The sequence below is a fragment of the Phalacrocorax aristotelis genome, chromosome 2, assembly GCF_949628215.1.
Source record: "Phalacrocorax aristotelis chromosome 2, bGulAri2.1, whole genome shotgun sequence".
Classification (NCBI taxonomy): domain Eukaryota; kingdom Metazoa; phylum Chordata; class Aves; order Suliformes; family Phalacrocoracidae; genus Phalacrocorax; species Phalacrocorax aristotelis.
Genome location: NC_134277.1, coordinates 36,426,906 through 36,454,267, shown reverse-complemented (window position 1 = coordinate 36,454,267; position 27,362 = coordinate 36,426,906). Strand labels below are relative to the sequence as shown.

Here is a 27,362-nt window from a genome sequence, read left to right as displayed (position 1 = left end):
ATGCTGTGATGGGTTGACCCTGGCTGGATGCCATGCGCCCACCAAAGCTGCTCTATCATTCCCCTCCTCAGCTGGACAGGGGAGAGAAAATATATGAAAGGCTCATGGGTCAAGATAAGGACAGGGAGCTCACTCACCCATTACCAATGGGCAAAATTGACTTGGGGAAATTAGTTTAATTTATTACCAATCAAATCAGAGTAAGGTAATGAGAAAATAAAAACTAAACCTTAAAAACACCTTCCCTCCACCCCTCCTTTCTTCCTGGGCTTAACTTCACTCCTGATTTCTCTACCTCCGCCCCTTCATCGGCACAGGGGGACATGGAATGGGAGTTGCAGTCAGTTCATCATATGTTGTCTTTGCCACCCCTTCCTCCTCGAGGGAGGACTCCTCACACTCTTCCCCTGCTCCAGCGTGGAGTCCCTCCCAGGGGAGACAGTGCTCCATGAATTTCTCCAACATGACTCCTTCCCATTGCCTGCAGTTCTTCACAAACTGCTCCAGCGTGGGTCCCTTCTATGGGGCCACAAGTCCTGCCAGCAAACCTGCTCCAGTGTGGGCTCCTCTCTTTCCATGGGGCCACAGGTCCTGTCAGGAGCCTGCTCCAGTGTGGGCTTCCCATGGGGTCGCAGCCTCCTTTGGGCACCCACCTGCTCCGGCATGGGGTCCTCCACGAGCTGCATGGGGACAGCCTGCCTCACCATGGTCTTCACCAGGGGCTGCAGGGGAATCTCTGCTCTGGTGCCTGGAGCACCTCCTCCCCCTCCTTCTTCACTGACCTTGGTGCCTGCAGAGTTGTTACTCCTCTCTCTGGCTGCAATTGCACAAGTTTCCCCTCCCACCCTTTCTTAAATGCATTATCCCAGAGACACTACCACTGTCGCTGATGGGCTCGGCCTTGGCCAGTGGTGGGTCCATCTTGGAGCGGACTGGCACTGGCTCTGTCAGACACAGGGGAAGCTTCTAGCATCTTCTCACAGAAGCCACCCCTGCTACCAAAACATCGCCACACAAGCCCAACACGTCCATTCAGTCAGGATGCCGTCGACCGTGGTAGCTGTATTAACTCCCTGATGTTGGTTAAAGGTATATTTGATTGCTCTATGCCTATGGTGAACTAGTGAACAAGATATTTGGGCGCATTTTAGAATTTGTGTTAAAGGCCCTACATCCAAAGAGGTATAAACAGGAATTTGGATAGAATATTCTTACTTTGCAGGTACAGCTGCATCAGCAAATATGCTCCCTGCAAAGACGTTACCAGCACAGCGAAGTGTGGGAGACGCTGACGTCGTTACTCTGAGGCTGAAGACAGTGCCATCTCTCCTGCCTGGTGAGTCTCAGCAGTCCACATAAGCACTCTCTGGTCTTTCCTGGATGTCCTTTTTGCTAGTAGTCATGAGATTTAGTGAGTGTGTAACAATGCCAAATCATGGGAACTGGATTTTGCAATTTGACTTGTCATAAACGCCTCAGAAATTGGTGGCCTTTTTTTTTTTTCAGAGGCTATACCCATGTGAGTTGGTTATGTAGGAATAAGATCAGAATGAGTGAAGAGTCATATAAAGCACAGAAATGTTTGAAGAAGGTTATGCTGGGGAAGAGCAGCTAATGCAGGCAATGAAAATTTTCTTGATGGTCCCTCCATTACAAATTAGTCATCTTGCTGGTCATGCAAAAGAAATCCCAGGGAATAAGTAAGTAGTTCTTTTGGGTTTTTTTTTTCTGCTGCAGTGGAGCTGCATTGCTTATTCTGTTAAAGTGTTCTCACTGAGATTAAAACCAGAGAAATTAAGAAGGAGAAATCTAAGAATGCAAAAAATCAGTCGCAGTTCAGAGTTTAGGAAAAGGTCAGAGAACAAGAAAGTCAGTAGAAATATTCCCAGTGCATATATCTGGGGCCGTGCTGCAGGTTCATTGCAGCCACAATTATAGTGAAAGTCCCAGAAGACTCTTCAGTAAAATGTTGTGTGTGTTTGACATTGTTCAAATGCTTTTCTTGTAGGTGTTTGTGGAAACACCCTTTACTTGCTTATATAGAGAACTAAGAGTAGGCCGTTGGGGTTTCTTGAGGAGGTAGATACATCAACATGAATTGTAATGTTTTATAATTCAAATGATTGAGTTTATGATAATGAGGAAATTATATTAGAAATTCAATATTAATTGAATAATTAATTGTAAATACTGTGAGAAATATTATCTGAAATGGGATTTGGGAAAAGCTGACAGGAAGGGAAGTTCCTGTCTACAAAAGGCTTTTTTCCTCTGTCCTCCGGCTGATACTAAAACATGGAGCCTGTGGTTCAAACACTAATACCTTTATTCAGCTTTCCATTTTCTCTCAGTAATCCTGAGTGCCCACTGCGATATCAGTTTTTGTGTGAAGCCTGTTCTAACTTCTTCTGGCCTGTATTTGTAAATGGCAGATCTAATCTAACATCTCTGCAGAGCAAGATGGGTAATTAATCATGAACGTGTGAGTACCTAGCTAAGAAATGTTACAATCTTAGTTGAACTTCCAGTCAGTGTCAGCTGGAGGATTCGAAGGAATGCTGCCAACTTTAAGAAACTGATTTAATTCTGGAAATATCATTAGATCAAGTAACATAGAGTCGAAACACTAAACATTAGATTTTAAAAAAAATAAAAAATTAATCTAGAGTTTTGTGTTTAGCATTTGCGAATGGTCATTTTTACCATTTCCTCTGTGAGTTTAGCTGGTTTTCCTTATTGAAAACGCTCCTTGTAAATACAGCAAGGTGCATTGCCTGGGATAAAGGAAACCTTACACAATAAAAGATGCCAATATTTTTAAATTTAAGACATTTAAAAGGTAGAATAAGGCCATGTATGTAGCTGCTTAGCAGATATGAATAACAGTTGCAAATAACATATGTTCAGTTTAGCTGTAGCTATGCTAATGGGAAACAGAAAATTGGCAAATATTGAAGGTAAAAAGGTTCAGACAGAAAAAAATTAATTGGGACTTTCCAGGCTGTAGTTCAGAAACAAAACTTAGTCACAAAGATGCCAGCACAAATATTTGTTGCTTTTTATAGAACAATTTTTATTATCCCTATATGTGTTTACTCACTATTAAAAAGATCAAGATAATTTGTGTGAATAACACCCAATTGCCTTGTATGGAGTGAGACAATTTTATTGTAGGTAATAAAAGAAGGATTCTGCTGGGAGGCAGAAATCCTCTGCCATTGCACTGGTGCCCTTGTCATCCCAGCCGGTTCCTGCTGGGTGCTCATTAGTAGATGCTTTTTCTTAGAACTTCAGGTAAGCTGTGTAAGTTTTATTTTCCTCCCTAATAGATTGATTACCTGTGAGTCTTCCTTGAAGGAACTTTTCAGCTGTAGATTGGAATATTTATTTTCTGACACATTTATTTTCTTTCTTCATTATCTGCATGACCATAAATTTAATGCATTATCATTGTAATGTTTAAGCCTTGTGTATTGTGTTTGCAGTGCATTGTTCTTTGCTTATTCACTGTTGCTTATTTAAAATTTTAACTAAAATTCTTTCATCTGTTACTGTGAGAAGCTTCTTACTTTGGGATAAGTGGTTTAAACATGATTCCCAGCTCAGAGTGGAGAAGGTAGGGGGAAAACACTAACTGTTCCTACATTAATACCAATACTATGAAGAACTTCTTAACACAACAATGTGAATACTTACACTTGCTGACTGTACTTGTTGAAAAACGAATTTATTCTTTCAGACTTCAGTTGATTCCCCAAGATGTTTGCAAAAGCAACAAAGAATTTTGTGAGAGAAACCGACAGTGGGGGTGACTTGATCCCTGTCTCCCACTTGAACGCCTCAGACAAGCTGCAGCTTCTGAGCTTAGTTACAAAGAGGAAGAAATTCTGGTGCTGGCAGAAGCCCAAGTATCATTTTTTGACAGTCACCCTGAATGATGTGCTTACAGAAGACAAGCCGATAAAACCAGGTAAAGCCATACTCAGGCAGCACTATTATTGCAGATAAAAAGAATGCAAAGCATAATCTTTTTTTGTTATTATTCTCAATCATGTTACTGGAGGGCTTCTTTCAGAGGAATGCTTTAAAGTATTTTCCATCCATGGAAATGAGATGACTGGATCTTTTCTCACTTGACTATTCATTTTTGGTTTTAAAAAAAAAAGTTTTGCGTAGATAGACTACTGAAATTGAGTGCTGAAGGTTGTCATGCCATACAGTCCTACTGTTTAATAACAGTGCTGTCTGCAGCCACAGGAGGTCCCCTAGTATATTTTGGGGGGATTCCAGTATGTGATAGTAGCATGAAACTATACTATGCTCCACATCAAAAAGCACTGGATAAACAGTGTCTTGGTGACAGTAGCCCAGGGAATGCTTGCACAGGCAAGGCCAGGCAAGTTTTACTACTGCCTTCTTTCTTCTTGCACAGACTGTTAAAAATGGTTGACCCTTGTACTTCTTTCTTCATCCAGCTGCAGCAGTCTTAACCAGGTTTTAGGATTAACTATCTGGAAACCCATATTTCTGGGTATGTCACAATTCCATACAGGAAAATAGAAGTTATTTGTAGCTGGCTTGGAAGATTAGCTGATTCTGAGTCAGTTCTTTGGTTTACAGGTGTGTAAGATTCAGACTTGTTTTAAGCCAGTTAGATGCTTCCATTGGTTTTCAGTGAGCTTTGGGAGAGCCTTATAATGAGAGATGTAAAGATAATGGCAAGATATTAACCCAATCAGGTACAAGCAGATCTGCTTTGTAGTTTTTATTTGTAGCTGAAATATTTCAGTCATTCTTTATAAATCTTCCATAGCATCTGAACTCAGCATTTCATCACATTATGTTTTCCTAAAAAGGCAAAATATAAAAGATAGTGGAGCAAAGATGATGAAAATATGGAGGAAGCAGAAGAGTTACAGACCTGTAAATTTCATTATTTACCTGCTCTATACTGTTCCTTGCCTTCACTAACTTGTCATATTTTCCTGTAAGTTTTCTGGTTTTCCAATCACTTCAGGACTGTTGCAGCACTTCTCTTCACAGGTAGAAATTACTTTTATTGCTTTTCTAGTCGTTGTGGAGTCTGACTTTGCAAAATATATGGGAAAGTTTGAAGATTTTGTTCAAGGACGTATTGAAACTTCATTTGGAAAGATCAGCCTGGGAGCTGGAGGGAAGGGCTATGTGGAAAACCAGTCCTCATTTGGAAACTTGAGGAAGCAGGAGATTGATTTGCAGCAGCTTATGAAAGATGTCAAGGACAGGTAGGTTTTTAATGTGGGCATTGTAATGGCCGGGCAAGATTCCTGAGCTGAAAAGACTCGGGCCAGCTGTGGTCACTTAACAATTGATCTGTAGTGTTGCCATAGTTTGAGAATTATTTTTATTGTAAGCTCTCATTTTCAGGTGAAAATGAAAAATTCCAGATTTTGAGAGCTTGACGGTCAAACCTTTCCCTTTCATTTAAAAAATATCTCTCTGTAATTTCATTTTACGTATTTGCACAAATCACCATGTGGAACAAAGGTCAGATCCTTCTTTGGGGGACTGTACTGAGGTAACAGTCTGGAAAAAAAATGGATTGGTTTCTCTACATTACTGGGGCATATGTTATGGAAACTGAATTTAGAACTACCAATATTCTTGTAAGCATGCTTTATAATTCTTGTGTGTGTGTGGGCAACTGTGCTGGAAAATTGGATTATTTGAAGCTGAAGGAGTAGTAAAGGTGAGTAAGCATGGTCAATGCATGTTCTAGTAGTTGTACAAAATATATTTTATAGATCTATTGCTCACTGTTATATGCTGTACTAACTGAGGGAAAAACCTCAGATTTTCTGAACTATAATCTTAATTTTACAAGATATGCAATACCTCCTGTCGTGTTCTGAAATGAGATTGCTTTAATCTTACAATAAGATATTCATGGACCAAAGCCTACTTGGCAACCAATTGACAAGTCAGGGGTCTACGCTGTATAGCAGGTCCCAGCTTGTGGGAGATGAGGGTGGTTTGTTCGTGACAGCATTGTACCCTAGATTACACCACCTAGGAGGTGGTGTAATACATTTTAATAGCCTTTGGTGATGCTCTGAAGATAAAGATGAGAGGTTTTTGTTATCAGTGCAGAAGTTGTCAGAAGCAGTGTAAATTTTCTTTAGATACACTGATGTTCTAGAGAGAATCGATTCTCCATTTTCACAGGAACAAATGGCTGCTATTCTTTTTATCGTGAGCATTCACAAGTCAACAAACTTTAATAAGGCACGTTGCTATCTTTGTACTAAATGCCTTATTAAAAGCAGAATACACTGGGCTAAATGTGTGTACGATGCCTGTAAAATTAGTATGCATCTAGTATCAGAAAAATAGTGTCAGTCAAGATTTAGAATCTTGTTGCTAACACTAGACAGAGTCCTCTAGAAAACCAGACTAGAGTAACTTCTGTTTAGATCAGTAAGCTTTTACTTAGTTTTCTGCAGTAAGTCACCTACTCGAATCAAACAAATGATCCTCCCATAGCAAATAAAATTTACTTCAGTATAGGTTATAATTCTGAATGTAACTAAATACTTACAAATATATTATCTTTTGAGTGTGGAAAATCAGTAGCTCTACACTGATCTGAATATAACTGTAAGCGAGGTTAACGTGTGTGTCCCTTCATACAAGGGTTCTTAGGTGCTCACAGCTTATTAAGGCTTATGATGCAAAGTGTATAATTGGTATCCAGTCAGTCTGGCTTCTGCCAGGTCACTGAAAATGATGAGGATAGTGTAATTTTTATTTTCTGCTTCAACATAACACTGAGGCTCACTGGAAATTGTGGCAATGCCTTGCAAATGAAATTCCAGTTACTCATTCATAAATATTTTATGATTTATAATGGATTGTGTCCAAGCGTCTAGCTTTCATCTTGTTCATGGAGCATTTGGTGGAATTCAGCATTCAGGAGCACTGGTGCCCAGAAGTTAGTGATTTTTGGATGCAAAACATTATGATACTAGGAGGATGTTTACCCATCAGTCCTTGTGAGATGAGAGACAGCTAAGTGTTCTTGATTTCATCTAATGACCTACATTGCTTGTGCTTGTTAGATCAATGGTTGTTTCCTTTATTATTTCTATATATATAGCCTAATTAAGTTGCATTTTAAAATGTTGTTCTTGTATTAGGCTGTTCAAGTCAAAGTTGCAGATAAATAGCAGAAAATTCTAAAACAATAGTCAAAGCTGATACGGCTTCGAAACTAAGTCTTCAGGGTTCAGCAAGCTGGAAGTGCCGAGTGGCAGCAAATCGGTTTCCTGTCACTTCTTATGTGAACCCTCTGAAGGAGAATCCTACTGATCTTTTCATTAGATTCCAGATGCTACATTGGCTCTCCTTTTCTGAAAAGGGAAGACAGCTGAAGGATGTGGGATGAGATCCTTCCTGATTTGCAGAAGAAATGGCATTTTAAATGTAGAACACACTTCTTAACATAATATGCAATATAAAAATAAAGTTAAATGGTACTTTTAGGTATATGAACTTGGCATATTTTATTTTACATTATTCTTGCTTTTTGTATTACATTGTGCTTTCTAATTCACAGAGTACTGTAACATACTGATTTTAGGTCAGTCCTATGCCTTCAACTCAGCGAGATTGCTATGGATTTAAGAGTATATTCCATCTTCTATTTTAAGGCTTTCAATACTGTCTGCTGTAAGGTCTTCACAGAGAAGCTGATGAAGTATGGGCTGATGAGCAGACAGTGAGGTGGACTGAAAACTGGCTGAATGGCTGGATCCAGAGGGTATTGATTGGTGGTACAAAGTCTGGTTGGAGGCCAGTGACTAATGGTGTGTCTCAGGGGACAATACTGGGTCCAGTCGTGTATGATGGGGTTGGTAAGTGTACCCCCAGCAAGTTTGCTGATGACACAGAACTGGGAAGGGTGGCTGATACACCCAGAGGATTGTGCTGCCATCAGAGGGGCCTCAGCAGGCTGGGCTGGTGGGAACCTCATGCAGTTCAGCAAAGGGAAGGGCAAAGTTCTGCATGTGGAATAACGCCAGGCACCAGTACATGCTGGGGACTGACCAGCTGGAAAGAAGCTTTGCAGAAAAGGACCTGGGGGTCCTGGTGGACACTAGGTTGGACATGAGTCAATAACATGCCCTTGCGGCAAAGAAGGCCAATGGTATCCTGGACTGCGTGAGAAGAGTATTGCCAGCAGGTTGAGGGAGGTGATCCTTCCCCTCTACTCAGCGCTAGTGAGGCCACATATGGAGTACTGTGTCCAGTTCTGGGCTCCCCAGTACAAAGGAGTGATGGACATACTGGAGAGACTCCAGTGAAGGGCCACAAAGATGATGGACTGGAGCACCTTACATTTCAGGAAAGGCTGAGAGATAGGGCCATTCAGCCTGGAGAAGAGAAGGCTTAGTGGGTATGTTATCAATTTATATAAACACCTGAGGGACGGACACGAAGAGGATGGAGCCAGGCTCTTTTCAGTGGTGCCCAGTGACAGAACAGGAGGCAATGGGCACAAAGTGAAACACAGGAGGGTCTGTATGAACATCAGGAAACACTTTTTCACTGTGAGGGCGATGAAGCACTGGCACAGGTTGCCCAGAGATGTTGTGGAGTCTCCCTGCCTTGGAGGTGTGATCCTAGGCACCCTGCTCTAGGTGGCCCTGCTTGAGCAGGGGGTCAGACCAGATGACATTCCAACCTCAGCCATTCTGTATTCTCCCCTCCAGTGAAAAGTATTATGAGGAGGTTATAATCACTGTAGTTCTCATGGATTAAGAAAATTGCTTGTTTGTTTTTACTGTTTCACTAAGTTGTGTTGGGTGATTGAAACAGAAGTTCTGAGAGGACAGTGACAGCAGAGAGAAAGAAACAGGACCATGTGGTCAGTCCACATCATCAGCAGAAAGGTTTGCCTGTCACACTTCCATACGTTGTGTGAATGATTCCTAAGTCTATAGTTAGCATATTAGAAAAACAGGGTAAGTGTTATTAGTAGTATACTCCTGCATGAGTGAAAAATATTTTTACACTATTGCATGTTGCACTTTAATATGCACTTTAATTGATTAAGTTATTGTCCACACTGAGACAAAAATAGGTGCCTATTCCTGATCTGAATACAGTGGAAATTCAAACCATTTTGTTATTTATTCTCTAAACCTCCTTGAGCATTTATGCATGTCATGAGAAGACCATTCACTTTTCTATCAAAGCTGCTACATAGGTAATATGAAGTCACAGAATATTATGAGACAGGTTTGAATAAAATAAATTGTATGTGTCTGTGATTTAAAAAAATAAGGAGGGTGCCGAATAGAAAATAGCAGAACCGTCTGTCACCTGTGCTCTCAAAAGTCTTTGGCATTCTTGTGGAAGATGTTCTGTGAAGTAATTGTCAGATTGTTCTGTAGGGAAAATTGTGAAATGCTATCAGTAAGCTGACTAGAGCAGATACTATGTTCCACTATGACTGTAAGAAGTAGGTCAGAGAGGTTATATTTGAAACAGATTATCAAAAGAAATACTATGTGTCTGTGCTTGGTGGAAAGTGACAGAGCAAGGTCCTGTGGTTTTTATTCCTTGGCACTCATCTAAAGGTCTCTATTAGAGAAGGAGCAAAGCTGGGGGAAGGCTCTCACTGTGCAAGCAAGCAGCATCTGTATGGAAGACATCAGAGTATTGTGCATTATAAACGAAGTGAACAAGCTGAGGAATTCTGGCCGAGCAATGAGAGAGGTTTTGAAGTTAGCCATGTGGGTGTTATGGAAGAATTTGCATTTGGGCAAGGCTGTGAGAGTGGGCCACCCATGTCTTTGCAGCTGGGACGGGAGGTGTGTTGAGCTGGCATTGCCCAGTGCAGGAATGAAAAGGGTTTTCACTCGTGGATAGTTTCAACTAGTGAAAATATGTGCAGGCAGGCAATAGTGCTGACTTCAGTGTGAGGATGGAGAGTACCCCCAGCAGTAACCATTCTTTCTGATATTTGTAGTAAATTGGCAAGCATCTTGCTTTGAGGATTTGCGGGATGGGTTACTGAGAAGACTAGACAGTATTTGATGGAAAAAATGGTCCTAGATCCCCTCCTTTGTGGATGGTCCAGTCAGAGATTCTGCACCTGAAGGACAGATCCTCAGTCTGAGGTGTGAGGTTTAGAGCACGCTCCTGCTCTCCTTTAACTGAGAGAGTCTGCTCTGTTGCCGGGTGTTGCCTGTTTTCTCTTGCCTTCCATTAGTTTCTGCTTTTCTCCTTTCTTTTCTGCTTCCAGTCTGCAGCAAATTGTCTTTGTACCTCTATTCTCCACTGCTTTCCTCATGTAAGAAGAAAAAGGTTGAATGAAAGTGGAAGTGTTTAATCCAGTTAAATGTGGAGACAGTGAGACCAAAACTTGGAGAAATTCTTCTGTTTGTGTTTGACCTATAGAGCTTCCAGCTTCGTAAATCATTGACCTCAGAAAGGTTATTTAAGCAGAACAAACAATCAAACAAAAAGCCATAATCCTTATCTTTTAAATGATCTTTATTTATACAGGCTCATACCCTGTGTGTTGATAACGAGACTTAGCAAACCAACATCTCATTGTATTTTATATAGTGCTACTTTTGAGTACTTCAGCTCAGATTCTTAAGGTGGGAGGTCACGCAAGATCAGCAAGGGCTCCTGTACAATAGATAGTCAAAGAGATGGTAAGAGTGATGGCTGTAGAACAGAAATAAAAGCTCTGAAACATGACCTGTAAAATAAAGAAAAAATGCAGTGCAATTCATGTGTATGTATTCTCAGAGGTTTAACTCAACCATCTCTTGTTATTCAGATATCTTCTTGATATTGTCTTATGCTAGCAAGTGAGTTCAGCTCTTGCAAAAATACACTCGTAGATTCAGCACCCATTTCCTTGCAATTCTTTAAGCCCTGCTCTGATTTTCGAACTTGAACCCTGCTGCATTTTGCTCTTGATAGCTATTTTCAGTGATAATTTAGATAAGCTACGTATTTGCTTACCTCATATTGTCTCCTGTCTGAGTTGCTAAGAGCAGAATGTGCCCCAGTGATAATCTGTGATGTGCTCACATAGAACCCTAGAGTTTAAGGGGTTTTATGATGGAAAGTTCAGTGCCATAAGTCTAGAGGAGAACATTTAAAAAGGTATTTGTAGATATTGGTAAGGGTTATGTGTTTTAAAGCTCTGAATCCGGTACTTACTAAACTTAGTGGGAAGAGGAAAGCATTTCTGCTGGCTTTACAGTTTAACACATCCCACTGAAGGCACTTGAATCTTGGGGCTGAGGCAGCAACTGTCTCTGCCACACAACGCAGATCTGTGCAGAGGACCCCAAGCTACCTCTGAGACACAGTGCTGCATCAGGGAGCTCTGTGCCCCGATGGGGTTCATGTCACTGCATGGCCTCCAGTGCTGTGGCAGCTCATCCAGCGCTGCCTCAGAAATTTCCTCATTGCACCTTGTTGCAAATTTACTTATATCTTCTGACTCTTTAGCTCTGCCACTCTGCTGTTCTGCATCTGAACCTCAAAGCCAGGAGCATGAGGGGGTCTGAGCCAGTCCTACCTCAGGCAGAATACTGTAGAAGCAGATAGAAGAAAAAGTCTCTTGAATTATTTTGGTCATTGTATGCTTCTTCTGTTAACACTCATACAGAAACAGCAAATCTCTATTTAATCTGTCTTTTTCTACCTTTGTTTTGTTTCTTTTGCTCTAGCTTTTGGGCATATCCGGTGAGTTTGTCATTCTCTAAAGCAGGCAAAAAATACATCATATGAAAGCAAATGACAAATTGCTTTTGGCTTCTTCATTGTATTTCTTCCCCTGCGGCTTCTTAGGTCGAATGTTAAAATTGCAAGTTCTTAGTGCCTTAATTTGTATTTTCAAGACACTTAGGACACATCTTCAGAATCATAAATAATTATTCTGAAGTATATGATAGGCTTGATGGTCTGTTATTGTAATAACTGATAGCTCTGGTTTGGCAGACACTTCTAAGAGCAGCGGTGTTTGTGATTGCTTGACATTTCTTCAATTTCTGCTTAATCCAAAGATTCATTGCATTCCAAGCATAAAGCATGCCTTTGCAATAAAAGAAAAAAAGTTATATTAATAATCTCAGGAATGTTTGGGGGTGCTTTTCTAGTGGTTGCTGCATGGCTTCAGAGGTATTTTCTTTCCCTTGTTTAAACAATCAGCTTTAAGTTTTTCAGACAGTTCATTCCAACTGACTGAACTTTCATATAAGCATGTAACTCTCCAAAGATCAAAAATTGCCTCGGGATATTTTTAATTTAATAAAGAACCAAGCTGACTTCAGATTTATACAGACTGCATAACTCCAAAACTCCAGAATCTCATAAATCTAAAACTTTTTAATTAAAAGTGGAGATATCTTGTTTTAAATAAAGCGGAGTCAGGCATGTCTTCCTGTCATATTTTTGGGGAATTGCCATTTAGCCCCATGAATAGCCATTTACAGTAAAAGGGAGGAGAAAAGACTGAATAAGTGGAGCCAGGGATAGCAATCTTTTAATCTTCCACTGTCTTGCTGGAGTTATCTGTTCACAGAAAATATGACTCTCATATGAGGGTCGCCTACGGGTATTTTGCAAAAGTATAATATAATTGACACATTTTAATCGATCAATCAAATACAGTCAAGAAGTTGCTTTAACTCTTACCAGAAAGACTGTTAACACCCCAGAAGACAGGATAGTGAATCTTTTCTTAGAAAATAATCCTCTCTTGTTGTTTGTGGGCATTCACTTTTTTACTTCTGCTCATTCTAAGACTTAACTATAGATATCACTCCAGGAGCATTTAAACACACGTCAAATTATGCCTTGGAGTAGGCATGACTTTTTAAGTTGGAGGCATGGACTAGAGATTTGAGGTCCCTTCCACGGTTAATTATTCTTTGACTGTAACAGTCCTAGTCATTAACTGTAAATTGTGAGGTTATACAGATGAGTAACACAGGACTTTATAGCAGGTGATTTTTTAGTAATCTTTTCCAATCCCCAATTCCATGATGTCTTTTCTATCTTTTCTTGTCCAGCCCTTTGAAGTATTTGGTCAGTGCTGATCCCACTCAGCCAGTTGAGGGTTTAAGTGAACACTAGAACAGATCCATAGCAAGCTGTGAGGGTTGACATTGAGGTGTCACTCTCTTTGCGTGCTGTTCATGCCTCGAGAAATTCTGGTGACTCAGAATTTGGAGTAAGAAATTAAAAATTTGGCATCAGCGTGTCAGGGCGCTCATTTGCCTGCATGTGGACCTTCAGAGGCCAAACCAGACTTCCTAGCAATGGTTGCCTCAAGTTGTCCTAGTCCAGGGTGAGTCTGGACATCAGCACTTGGGTGCAAAAGAGCCCACATCACCTCGTTGAGAAGCAACTGATGGCACATCTGCAGCAGGTGGAAGGACGTACAAAGATGGGAGACAGGACAAGGAGATAAATGATAAATGATAAACGAGACTGAGTTTGGCCAGATGGGGCTGGAAAGCAGTAACGATGAACTGCAAGAAGGAGAGGAGACCAAAGCCGGGAGCCAGGGGCAGCTGGTGTTACCTGAGGGTAGAAGATAGCAGAGAAATTAAGTGGGAAGTATGAGCTGACTGTGGGACAAAGCTGAGATGAATGAGAAGGAGGGGGAAGAAATGGGACTTGATCTGGTCAGGTAAGAGAAAGAAAATTGAGAGCTATTGTAAGGAAAAGTGGGGCTTGATTACCAAAGGAGAAACTAACTCAACTGGAAGATTGCTTGCTATGTATTTTCGAACTTCCGCTAGCTTTGTGCAACTTCACTCTTTCTAAGTAGAGCTTCATGATGTGTGGATAATACTATTATATTACATGCTTATTATGTATTATGCTATTGTACATATTTTTATTGTGTGTGTGCGTGCATAATGTATGCAGGAGTGGTAGGCTGCAGGGAGGTCATAATGAGGACCATGAGCACAGGTCTTTTGTTTGTACTCCCTGGTAACTTTTTTGCTTGAATTAATTCTTTTGAGTAAAGACTGCAGGATGTGACCCATTGACTCACTGAGACTGTTTGTGCAAACATGAGCCTCTGAAGGGAATGGTTAGTTGGCATCCCCTGCCATGGCCAAGTTAATGTCAGTGTGAATTCACAGTAGCAGAGGATTCAGTCCAGTGTCCGTGAGCCTGGAGGATTGTTTTCCTATTACACTGGACGCTTAAAGTTGTCTTCAGTTCTCCCTTGGTTTTCTTGCTTAGAAAGTAGCCAGACAACTGCCATTTTCACTCAGAGTAAGGAATCAAGAATTCAATACATGTGTTGGGACTTACTGTGTAATACAGATATTTATTGCTACCAAATAACAAGAGAACATAATAATTTTGAGGAGACTGCTCATACAGAAACCATTGTTGTTTTTACAATAAAAGCTTCTTCAAGCAATTAGGAAAACATTTTTTCTCAGTTCTAGCACTTATGTTGTTAATGGCATCTTTTCTTTTTCAGAACAATAAATCTAAACAGTAGTTTACTGCAACAAGTAATAGAAAGAAAACGTGAAGTGCTGTGCATCTTGAGAGAAAAGATAATAACAACTCAGAAGTGTACAATATCTGAACATATCCAGACAGAAGGAAAAATCAGTGGTGTGATGGGATGCACTACAAAAACAGTAAAGGTAAAAGTTATTAAAAATCTGCAAGGAATAGAGTATTTGCAGATTATCTGAGAAGAAATTATTTTTTTTTCCAAATAGACTTCAGAGGATTTTCATGCTCTCTTAACATGTTGAACTCACTGCACTGCTTAGCTATGAAACTTCAGAAGGGGAAAATGTTTCTTCCGTTGCTTCACGGGCAGAAAATGCCATCTTAGTGTGACCCTGCAATGTGGTTTCCATCAATGCTGTCAAATTGTCGTTCAGTTTCTGTGTAGATTCCTGCTTACAGCAGAACATAAACTTATAACAATCCAGTGAAAGTTGAAGAGCAAAAAGCATTGCTGAAGCAAATTTATTTGAAAAGCCAAGTAATCTTTCATTAAAAATGTTTGCGGTGTCTACTGAGTTTTAATATTTATTGAGAAGCTATTTGTTTTCAATCATGGAAGTAGAGATTAACTGCATTATGAGCATATCTGAAAAATTGCCTGTGAATTGAGAAGGAATTACCAAAGTCAAAACATGCTCGTTCACTGTAAGTTTTTTTTATTTTTAAAGCTGCAGATGAATCACTTCTGTTTACAGGGTACCTCCAGTAGCAGAAATGTGAAGTTGCAGTTCAACAACCCGCTGGGCAAGTGCCACCTTCACAGTGCCAGACTCCAGCTGGGCAAAAGGGGCATCAGGATAGAAGAGGGCAGGGTGGGATACTGAAGTGGGTACCTGTTTCCTAGTGACACAGTGTTTCATATGTGGCAAAAGCTACAGCTGGAGCACAGCTTTGTACTAGGGCAAGGTAGCTAAGAGCTTGAGAGCCACTCCTGGCCTTGTGCTTCTACCTTGCTGCTCATCTTGTTCCTTTCATAGATGTCAAATGTAACATGTGCTTTAGTTAGACATCGTGGAGAATAAAGCACATTCTTTCTCTGTATTTTTTTCCCTTTATTAATTCTGTATTTAAGCTACACAATAGCTGAATCAGATAAACAGTGAATAAATCTGTCCTCTAGGTTTCAGTGAGTGAAAATGGAAGTATGATGAAGGACTCTAGTGTGATCCTTGAAATTCCTCCTGCAACCACTATTGCCTACGGTGTAATTGAACTGTTTATAAAGCACAGTGGCCAGTTTCGTAAGTATAAAGGTCATTTTCTGTGGCACACAGTTCATCTGTGGACAGAGCTGACTGTTGGGCAATGATCTTTGCATTTTCCTATGTATGAAGGTGGTGATGTTGTATGGTCTCCATTGCCTTGATAGTAATTTGTGCTGTGAAATGCCGCTCTTCTGATTTAGTAATGCTTTTTCACTTGTTTCCATAAATCATAACCACAGAAAAATCTAGGTTTCAGGGAACCGCAGGAGGTCATCTAGCTCAAGCCCCAGCTCAAGGCAGGGCCGACTTTTGAAGTTTGATCTAAACTCAAGAGTTGGATCAGGTTTCTCATATCCTTGTCTATTCAAATTTTGAGTATCTCCAGACATGGCGATTCCATCACCCCTCTGAGCATCCTGTTCCTGTGTTTGACCACCACCATGGTGAACTTTTCTTTCTTTCTTAGTATCTAATGAGGAGAATTTCCCTTTAACTTCTGTCTCTTGTCTTTTGTCCTGTCATCGTACAGAAGGGTTTGGTTCAGTAAGGTTATCCCTTAGCAGTATTTTCTCTAAGCTGGACAAACCCAGTCTCTCAGCCTCTTCTCATACGTGATGTCCTCCAGCCCTCAGCGACCTTGGTGGCTGTTTGCTAGATTGTTCAGTATGTGAATGCCTGTCTTGTACTGGGGAGTCCAAAGCTGGACACAGCACTCTGAACGCAGTCTCCCAAATTGAAAAATCACTGTGATTGATCTGTTAGCAACATTCTTGCCAGTATAGCCCAGTGTGCAGCGAGCTTCAATAGCTGCAAGGGCACGCTGCTGACCCTCTCAAATTTGTTGTCCAGGTCTTTTTCCACAATTTTGCCTCTAGCTAGCTGGCCCTCAGCCTGTGCTGTTGCCTTCACCTATTGGCCAGGAGAGTGAACCGAATACAAATCGATGGTCAAGCAGGAATGTTTAGACAACAGCCATGCTAAAAAAAGTTTTATTCATGAAGTATAGGACTGGAATTTAAACTTTTCTGTCTGTTTTACACTTTCATATATAGATTGTCCTCAGAATGGTTGCAGAAATGTCCTTACCATGTTTCCTGGTCATGCTTTACTTATTTCAGGTCGAATACTTTCAGTTGTCAAGTTAAAAAAAGATGTTGAAATTGGCTTGGGGGGAAGTAGTAACTCCGCTCTGCAGAATCACCTGGGTTTTTCTTTCTTGTCTATCCTCAGTTAAACTCCCTGACCTAAAGGAGTTTCAGGGGATGAAAGAAAGAAAGAAATCAGATGGACTGTGGAGGGCTGGAAGTTGGAAAGGACTGATGTGGAGAGAAACAGGAGATCAGCTGAACAAATAATTGAAGTCCATTTGAGTTTTGAATCCAGGATGTACTTTATTTGGTTAAGAAATGCAGAAGATACTCTCCATTGTTCTCCTTCAACTGACTTCTGATATTAAGGAAGTCTGTAGGTTCAGGAATATAAGTAATTATCATGTAACCTGTAAAAAAGAATCTCTGAAATGTGGAATTACTCTGGCATAGACTGAACACAGAGCTATACCAAAGGGCAATGATTTCATGGTCTTAATAGAACTGTAATTCAGGGTAATCAGGTGCAATTAAGGCTATCTGACTACATAGGTGTATAGCTGATAGCTTACTTGGGTGATTTCTAGATGGAAAATCCTATGACTTGCTACCTATTAATACATGGGTTTTGATAATGATCTGTATATCTCTGTTCTTTTTCCACTTCTGCTTCTTTTTCCACTTTTTCATATTTAATGTTACATCTTTTAAGCTTCAAAACCAGCACAGCTTGTTTCATGTTTTATCTCAAACAGCCTATGTCTTGCCTCTTTTTTTTTTTTTTTTTAATTTGTGCTGTCTTTCCATGCCTGATTGTCATTGAGAAGGTAAAGTGGAGGAACTAACAAAAAAATTAGGGATTTGCCAGCAAGATTAAGGATGGTGGGGCCAAACCTTCAACTTCTTAATGTCTGAGCAGTGGTCAGTGTCTATTTATTGAAATAAAAATAGCCTTTGAAGTTAAAGCCAGAGACTAATGTTCACATAAGACTGAAAGTGACCAGCAGCAGGTGTAACGTAATGGGATTCTCTTCAGAGATAATTAGGGGATAAGGTGCATGTAAGGTTTCTCTCCTTCTCCCCCCCGTCCTTCTCCCCCCCCGTCCTTCTCCCCCCCCTTCCTTCTCCCCCCCCTTCCTTCTCCCCCCCCTTCCTTCTCCCCCCCCTTCCTTCTACCCCCCCCTTCCTTCCACCCCCCCCTCCTTCTCCTCCCCCCTCCTTCTCCTCCCCCCTCCTTCTCCTCCCCCCTCCTTCTCCCCCCCTCCTTCTCCCCCCCCTCCTTTCCTTTCCCTCTAATAGTGCTTGAGTTATTCTGTAAGGAAGCATGGCATATAAAATTTCTTTAAAATATTCTGGCTAATGTGACTGGACATTTTTATAAATAAATTTAAAAAGGGGGTGTAATTCTTTTCTGATCCCTTTACCATAATGTTCTCCTGTAATCATTCTGTTTGCTTTCTACAGGCTAATTTTCCACTACATGTAAAACCTGTTCCTGTTAAAGGCTTTGCAGTTTTGTGTCTCTAAAGTTTTACTGCAAGTCCTGTTGTCCTTGCTTTACAAAACAGGAGGTATAGTAGCAGCCAGCTGATTTAATTTTTTCTGTTCATTGCTATATATGTGTGACTTGCTTCCTCTTAAATGCCTGTAAATTAAACAGTCCTAATCTTTTCAGCTTCTCTCTGCAAAGGAGTCTCTTTGCCTTTGATTGTTTTCATTGATCATCTCTGGGTTTCTTCCATCTTTGTTAATGTTTCTGAATAATTAACGGGATCTAACTGCACTAGTGGAGGTTTGTCATTGATGGATGTAACAGAACTCAGTAGAGAAAATATCACAGTGTTATGTATATGATTTCATTTACTTATTTTCCCCTCTTTTTTTAAAGAGTATGATAAAATTAATGAGATACAAAATTAATTAACAGTCCTGTTAATACAAAACTTTCAGAGTCCTGTATTTTCCTCTGAACTGAGTGAGTCCTGTTACAAGATTTAACAGCAGGATCTGTATCTCTCAAAACTTTTCACATGATGCTGTGTACTGATTTCCCTTATTAGCATCGTTCTGCCTTAGAAGGGCAGGTAGTTTATTAGCACTATCTTCCTCCTTCAGGGTTTGTGTGAAAGCCTTGCTATTATCAATGAAAGTAACCCGAGCATGTCAGCCTTACGGTGCCTTAGCTGCTGTCGGAGTCTTGTTGCTTTGGGAAGTTCTTTAATTTGTGTTAATTGCTTTCTGCTCCTCTGTAGCTCAGTCATCCCTATGAAGGGTTGTGCAGGCATAAAGGTCTCTGTCATCCTTCTTTCTCTGTGGCAGATATTTCTTTGTCTGCTCTCCCTTTGAAAAAGCTTTTTGCTGATGGAGTGCTCTCCATGCTTTCTCATCTGCTTTGAATGTCCTTAATTTGGTGAGACAGACTCCTACAACTGGAGGAAGGTTATATTTAGGTATTGTGCCTGGTACATGTGAGCCCTGTGCTTGATTAGTTACATTTTTTTCCCTTTGCTGTCAGGTATTACTTTAAAATTGAGTTCCTCTTGCTAGCTTGCCTGCGTTCTCCTCAGACCTGCTGCGGAATGGCAGGGGTACAGTTTCAAATCTTGTATTTGAGCAAATAAAAGGACTTCTGTTATATTCAGCATCTTTGGGGCACAATATTGGACACATGAGCACATAACTTGATATTCCAGACTTCTCGGTGTAACTCTTACACAGGCTCCATGTGTACCTTCCAGGAGTCCCTTAGCTTCATCAGGTTGGGGGCGTTGGGCTGGCAGGGAATGTGCAGCCCTGTTTGGGTGAGGTAGGCCAGTGCTCACCATGAAGACGAGGCAGAAAGGGTAATCCAACCAGGGTGTGTTATTTCCTCTGTGAAGTTATTTCAGAGAGACAGTATATTGCTGAGTGATTCTGCTAGTGAACGTGCCTGGGTCAAGTCCTTTAGAGGCTCTGAAAAGCCCCCTATTTTCCACTCATCTGGAGAACTTAAGGATGGACTGGTGGCTTTGCTCAGAAAGAGGAGTCTGTCAGTGCCATGACCAGAACAGGTTCTGTGAGTGACTCTCAAGAGTTCTTACAAATCTCTGAAAGTGCTTTCATGTACCTCTGTCATGAGTGGATCCTGTAGCCCGCATTACAGCACGTCTCTTCATTGGTAGAAATGCAAAGAATTCGTACCTGCATCTCTTGTATGCAGCATTCAGGTTTACGGTATCGGTGAGAAGTTTTTGTGTTATTTGCTGTCTGTATTACTTTAATTCGCAGGTGCTGGTGTCACATTTTGTACCTGGTAGCTGGACCGCAGGGCCTTTGTCCGTGCACACTACCAACTATCAGGGCTGCAGTAATGCTCAATAATTCACATACATAGCAACCATTGGCATTCTTCCCACCTAGAGGAGATGAGACATGGAGAAACTGCGTGCAAGAACACTAGATAATATAAGCTAGCATCTCATTCGGTAGTCGCTTGTGTATTTTATTAATGATTTTTTAAAATTGATTTTCTAATTACAGAATTCTGTCTGCTTGATGAACAGCAAGGAGGCTTTGAAAAAGAAAGCGCAGAAGGCTCAACTGATTCCTGTTCAGCACTGTTCGGAGATGCTTTGTTTCTCTATCAGCCAGATGCTGTTGATAATGAGATGTACTCTGGAGCTAAAAACCTCATTCCCAGTGATGCTTCTTTATGTGTATTGAAACAAGGTATTACCAGAAATGCTTTACATGATTACATTACAATGAGTTAAGCAACATGATAGGAGGAAATAATCTGGTACAATAGTACATAAGAAATTATATTAGTTCATTTTAATAGCCCTTATCAGGAGGTCTTGGGGGAATGCAGTGAAAGAACAGAAGAAGAATTTACTTCTGCAATAGGTATATGCAGCGGGCTGTTCCCTAGGAACATCCCGAATCCCTTTGTCACAAAATCGATCTTAAAAAAATCAGGTTTTTATGCCAGTTTTGTTACATTCCAGATGAGCTCTATAAGATTAGTGATGACTTATGCTTTCATTCAGAAAGGGTCACTGAAAATATTTTTTCATGATTAGGAAAACACTGTCAGTAAAGCTTCCTAGTTAAAGGTTATTTTAAGTCTCAAAAATTACATCTCCCCCGCCTTCACTTACACTTATTATTTTCTCAGAAGTTTATAGAAATCTTTGGTATCCACTAAGGGTGGTGAAATTAAAATGTGATCTAAATGGCAGTTTTCAAATTGATATAACGAGCCAGGCACAGTCTGTTTATTGTAGGGATGTGGAAGGGGCACGGTTGTCACCAGAGGAATGAAAAAGGGGAAAACAAATCCAGGTCTCAGAACAACCTTTACTTTTCATCAGGTCTTGGTAGAGTTCTTACAACTGGTTCTAACAACGAACATCACTTTTATCTCTAAATTTCACCCTTTGTTCATGGCTGTTCAATAGACTGTGACCAAAATAGATATGTGTTGTTCTGGAATAAATTCTGCTGCTCTCCGATGTAGACTTGTGGAGACGGAGCTATTCCTTTCAAACGTGTATATAAGCCCCCACCATTTTGTGAAAGAATGGTATGCCGCTGTTTTGGTTTTTGTTGTAGCTTGATATACCTTTGTGCCTTTCTTGCTCAAAAGGCTTGGAGGTTTCTTTTAAATAATTAACCTGACCTGTCTCTTGGAAAAAAAATGAGAAAAATTGTTTCCACGAAAGCAAATTTAAGTAGGTTTCCTCTCTGTTATTTGTATAGACAGTCATACGATTGCGTCAGGTACAAAAAATACCTGCCTGGGGCTGGGCTCTTTGTTTCTTTTTCTCTCCAGTGAAGTAAGTAATCCTTAGATATAAAAGGCATCTTTAAAGAGAGCGTGTTTCTTGACCAGAGTGACATGAAGGGAAATTTCTTCTAAACAAAGTTAAGAACGCTTGCATGCCCATATTTTTGGAATGTAGAAAAACACATTCCAACCTTCCAGATGGCATTATTGACTTGAAAACTTATTTTCTGTTAGCAAAGTGGCAATTTGATGTCACAAAACATTTTGGTTTAGTGTCATTGTTGAATTGTGGGGAAAGAAGTGCGGTGAACCCTCGCGTGCTTCTGTTGTGTGCACTGCAATGGATTAAATATTTCAGTCAAGAAGAGATTTTTTGTCCTGATTTTTGTAATAGTAATTAGGTCGGGGTAAAGGTTTGTAATTCTTTGATGCACCTGATGAAATGCAAGGACAATAACAATTCTGTGTGTGGACTCATACCATTGACTTTGTAATTTATCTTAACCCATGGTTTAAGAAGTGAAATTATGAGCAGAACTCTTCATTCTGCCTTACAAATGAAGATTCTCTGGGGATAAACTCTCAAGTGAGAAACTTAATACATGTTTAGTTCAGTTAACATTAAAATACTGATGTCTAAAATATTAAAAATACTGAACACCAAATGCTGATCCTGGGTAGCTGTTCCTTCTTCCTTAGAATTTTTATCGGTGCTTCATTGGCTCCTTAGGGAAACACAGTGAGGTGTGTTCCAGCCTTGCATTATGGCTTGTGCTGGTGGAAATCAGGGTGTCAAGACGTGGTGATAAATGAGCTGATGAGACGCGTAGCAAAAATGTTAACTGTTTTTACTGGCATTTGCGTAGAAATACTTAGTTTTACTTTTTACTGCTTTCTTGGGAAAGATCTGTCACAGTTGAAGACTCAGTTCCAGCCCTTTGTGAAGCTGCCAGAAGACAAGCGAAGAGCTTTATATAAAACCCTTTGTGAATTCTTGCTCCATGAAGAAATGGTAGCTGCCCTGGAGGACGTGGTAAGATGAAGAAACTTTCACTTGCTTCCTAAAAGTAATTTCAGGATAGAGCTAAAATTCTCTTTTGCTTGAATTTTTCTCTTTTCAAGAAGTTTCACCTATTCTTTTGCTTCCAGTTAGATGATATCTGCACAGGAGACAAGCCAGAGCTGACGGAGTTAAAACCTGCGCAACAACGAGACCTCCTTGACTTCTTGCAGCTCTTAGGGTGCAGCTTACAGAGCGAGCTGTTGTTGCAGAAATGTCAGCCTCAGGATGAAGAACTCTTCTTAGCTGCTCACCTCCTCATCAGTGCTGTCTCCGGTATGTTGTGAATGAAAAGACACCCCCCCCCCCTTTATTTTTTTAATATTTGCTTTTTAGAGCTCCCTCTGTGTTAAAGCGTTTATGGCTCTTTTTCAGCAGTTTTTGAGCCGAGTGAGCATCATTTGTTCGGTTCCTTTTTATGAGTTTGGTATACCACGCTCAGCATTCCTGGCTGTGAATTAAATTTAGCCCTCAATCACTGACAGATTTTCCGTGTAAAATGCCCGTTCCCCTAAGATTGCTCAGCTCTACTCTGTGCCCGAGTATGGGCATTTCCAGCTTGGCAAGCTGATTTCTGTTCGTATTGCATACCAGAGTTCTTCCCACCTAAACGCTGAGAATTACAAATTAGGTGTTGTCTTCTGTGTAACAGCGTATATTGTTGAAGTGCAAACTATATTTAGCAAAAATTAATTTAATCTAGAGACACTGCAATTAGAGGGTTGTTTTGCAGCTGCTGAAAAAGGAGATTAAATGTAAATGTCAAACAAATGCCATCCTCACAATCTAGTTGGCACCACAGCGTTAATTAAAAGCTACCTGCAAAGTCCAAGACAGGCTTCCCTGGCTTCTTCTCCTCTCTCTCGTATATAAAGAATTTCCTGACATTAAGATAACGAAGGGAAGTCCAGTGTGGTGTTAGCTAGATGTGGCACTGTGCAGCAAAATGTCAGTGTGCATCCATATACGCACAGTACCCAGGTAGGAAGGCTTAACTCATTTGTGGAGACAGAAAAGAAATAGAAAACAGAAACCTGCTGATGTGGTAACACTTGTCAAATGCTATTAACAGCAGGGCGCAGTTAATTGAGTGTGTCGCATTATCACCTGGCTTTGGACATGTTTGCTGCTAACGTCCAGGCGTAAATGTAGCTGGATCAAGAATCAAAAGCTGTTTTATGCCTGTTGCTTCTGTTAGGACTGGCAGCCTTTGAGTTACAGAGTTGAAGGGCAGCACAGGGATCATTTAGTGTGTCCCCCTGCCCCAAGGCAGTCTCAGCTGTGTCACTCCTCTCAAATTGTGTTTTGCTGAAGTCAGCATCTCGTCTAGATTTTCAGAGCGGAGGTTCTTGTTTTATTCAAGGCCTAAATCATTCATCCAGCCTGCAGACCTGGAGTGAAACACTGGGGAGATACTTAGGGAGGAGACAAGAATGATGGGGAGGGAATCCCCTTTCCTACGAGCTGCCTTTTCTCAAGGGCGGGGTAGTCAGTGTGGGGCTTGTACGTGTTTTATCCCATCCCATTTTATTCTGCCCTCTGGGAAGCAGGCAGGAAAGGGCTGGATCAGCCCCTTCCAAACGTCCAACAGAGCACATGTGACAACTGTCCTCAGCATTGAATCTCTCTGGTCTCCAGCATCCATTTCATGAGCTGCAGTACCTGTGGGTGGGCCTCAGAAATGCAGCTCGCCTGTCTTTGCTCAGCAGGAGAACCCTGTAGCAGAGCTCACTGCTAAGAAAGTCCCCTTTCCGGCAGCCAGCCTCGTGCAGCATTCACTGGAAACAATCTTTCCCTTTTAATGTTTCCTTCACAGAGCTGTCTGATTACACTCTCGTCCTGCTGCGTGCCTGCTGTGATCTTAAGGTTGTTTCGGCATTGTGTTGTTTGGTGAGTAATCAAAGCGTGACGGTGTGGCATGTGGGCCCCAGCAGCAGCAATGACTGCGTTCTCTGCCTTACTGTGTTTCTCACCCAATAAAGAAGATGTCAAGCTCCAGTGTGAATTTCAGCCGTAGGCATTGGTTAGGCAAGGTCAGAGTCTGACAGGGGCAAACAATGCAGGTAATTTACTGCAGGCGGATACCTGACTTCTAAAACATTTCTGTGTTTGGGAGATTCCATGGGCTGTGAACAAAAGAAAATTGTAATTTAAGCTCAAATTTTAATTTACTAATAAGTCTCACTAGCCTGTTCAAAATCTCAGAAACAGTAATCACCTGCCCTTGGGAAACGGAAATTTCGCTTTGATAGCAGCAGTGCTTGGGCCATGGCAAATTCCGAAATTCCCAAACTTTGAGGCCATTCATTAAAACCACTAAAGGGATGGGGCCGGGCTGCCGTTCCCTGTGAATTTTTTTAAGCTTGCTGACAAAGATAATAGCGAAAACCTTCAAATATGTAGGGGCAAGGGGAATGCTACTGTGCGCTCGGAGTGAGAGTGAGAGTTACGTGTGATCTGCAGCGAGAAGAGTTGGACCGGGCAAAAGGACGCGGTAGGAGAGACGTTTCCCCTTAAAGGGTGCCACAGAGCTTTGGCTACGGATGTGCGGCGTCGTACTTCTCAAGGCTAACGGTAAAGGGAATCGTGCCCTTTTGCCGCGGCCTTGTACGCTCCCCGGTGGTTTTGTAAGAAGGAACTGAGGCGTGCGATGGCAGGAACGGCACTGCCTGGAAAACCTTTTTAATGTCTCTTTCTTTTGCTGTCTCATAAATACAGCCTAATATCGCTTCAGCCGATGGCACCTTGGCGCTGAGCAGTCCTTTGGTGGCTACTCTCACTGACAGAGGAAGATTTGATGTCGTGCAAAGGCTGTTTGCTTCATCAAACATTAATCTGGAAATGACGGAGTCTTCTGTAAAAGCTCTAACTATGAAAGAACCTAGATTCTTCCCACTTGTTCTTTATGTTGCATTGTATGGATTTTATGCTTTAGGTGGGAATGTATAATGTATAGGAGCTTTGCTGAGTATCCAGTTACTGCTCTGGCCTGTTCTTTCTTCTGTAGCTCTGCAGGGTAGCGTTGGTGTGTTTGAGCTAGCGGTAGAGCCACTCAGCTGAGCGCTAAGGGCAGTCCAGACGGGGTTACGGAGGCGAGGGTGGGCTCTGCGTGCCCGGGGTGAGTGCTCTGCGCTGCCCTCAGGTGTGCGGCTGCTCTGCCTTTTCACTGAGGTGCGTCAGCAGTGGAAAATACATAAATAAGGGATGAAGGGGAGGAAGGAAAAAAGACAAGTCTGGACCAGAAATTGAACACAGCAGTAGAAGCCTGATTGCTTGCATTAATATGCATGGGAGAAAACTGCAAAGTACAAACTGCTTTTTGTAAGCAGGCAAACAAGCGGGCTGTGGAAAAGCAGGGTTCTGCAAGGCAGTAAGTGTTTTGCTCGTTTAAGACCTGATGTGCAGAATGCCTTCACTCTGGAGCAAGTGGAATGGAGGGCCCTCAAAGAGGTACTTGATTAGGTTTTCATTTATTAAGTGTGGTTTGGCTTTACAGATGTGAACTGCACACTGCAGGAAATAAAACCCTCTTTTTTCAACAACTCAGACCACCGTAGGGATTTATGCCTCTGGACAGCATGTCTGTGTTCTAATAAGTTCCTACCCTAGCAAGTTTCAGCCGCTTAAATTGCATTCTGAACTCTCCTCTTTGAGGTACAGTGACGCCTTTTGGCGTGTGCACGTGAACTGTCCCTGCTGCACGCCACAAAAATGATCATTTTACCCATATGACACTGTAAGCGCAGGTATTTTGCTTGTTTCTTTGACTACCAGCAAAGCGTGAGTAAAGCACTTTGTGCTTTGAACTCTTTTGCTTTTTTTTTCATTGTAATTTTTTGTAATTATGTGGATGGGACAGAAATGCAGCAGAGATGACTGTAAATATGGGCTTGGGAAGATGATGTTTCAGGTAAGTGGAATATCAGTGCTTTCAGATGAGATCGTGAGACAGCTGACCGACAGACAAGCAGGTCTGTGTGCCTGTGTCGGGGGGCGGTGGGTAACCAGGCCCCGCAGCCTCGCCAGTGCGGAGGAGTCCTGGGTTCAGTTTTCTGCTACATTTGCTCCCACACAGTCTTGAGCAGGTTGTGGAGGTTGTCAAAAACCTGCATCGGTTAAGCTTTCCCTGCGGAGGTGGACTTTGCAGCAAAGCACCGTGGTACCTTTCCATGCCCGGAGAGCACAGGATGGCGTCGCACGCTGAGCTCCTGGTGTTTCTGTGTCTCAGCTGTTAAATGAAGCTGATGGTGTTGCTCGACCCCTGCACTCTGGTGTGTACGGAAACGTCCTTCCGGCGAGTGGGAGCGCGTTGCCCTGCTTCTGGGAGTGGTGCGTGTTTGTAAATGGGAAAGTCATCTTTTGCCCACGACTACTCAAAAGTTGCCACTGTAACTAATTTGTCCAAACTTTCTATTAAATGTTATGTCAGCTCAATAGAATAACTTATAACCGCATGCATGCAATTTCCATTGTTCTTTTTTGGGGGGATTCCAGTCATTCCCTTGGCCTTGAAAGATGGCGTGCACAGAGGGCAAGTGGACATGTGGGCATCAACGTAGTGTCACTGTCCACGTGCTCCGACCTTCCTTACAGAATTTGGTGTAAGCCTTATGTGCACTGTGCTGTACAACTGCTTTCACGGGGTGCGTGCTGTGTCACAGAGGTAGGAGAGGGGATTT

At 41.6% G+C, this 27,362-nt stretch overlaps 1 protein-coding gene and 1 long non-coding RNA gene across 5 annotated transcripts in view; one reads left to right on the top strand and one right to left on the bottom strand.

Annotated features, from left to right (window-relative positions):
- The window catches only part of LOC142052657 (uncharacterized), a 320,817-nt gene that overhangs the window by 189,197 nt on the left and 104,258 nt on the right, over positions 1-27,362 (bottom strand). The window lies entirely within an intron of this gene.
- GSDME (gasdermin E) lies at positions 1,246-27,137 on the top strand. 2 transcript variants are annotated; one of them, XM_075083052.1, is made up of 10 exons: positions 1,246-1,336; positions 3,740-3,970; positions 5,072-5,264; positions 14,519-14,690; positions 15,683-15,803; positions 20,375-20,563; positions 22,529-22,656; positions 22,773-22,959; positions 24,500-24,573; positions 25,402-27,137. In XM_075083052.1, the coding sequence occupies exons 2-10, from the start codon at positions 3,760-3,762 to the stop codon at positions 25,630-25,632; spliced, it is 1,506 nt and encodes a 501-aa protein (XP_074939153.1). In that variant the 5' UTR covers positions 1,246-1,336; positions 3,740-3,759; the 3' UTR covers positions 25,633-27,137. The 2 variants fall into 2 exon arrangements, with proteins under 2 accessions (XP_074939153.1, XP_074939155.1); XM_075083054.1 differs by lacking the exon at positions 1,246-1,336 and adding an exon at positions 3,204-3,294.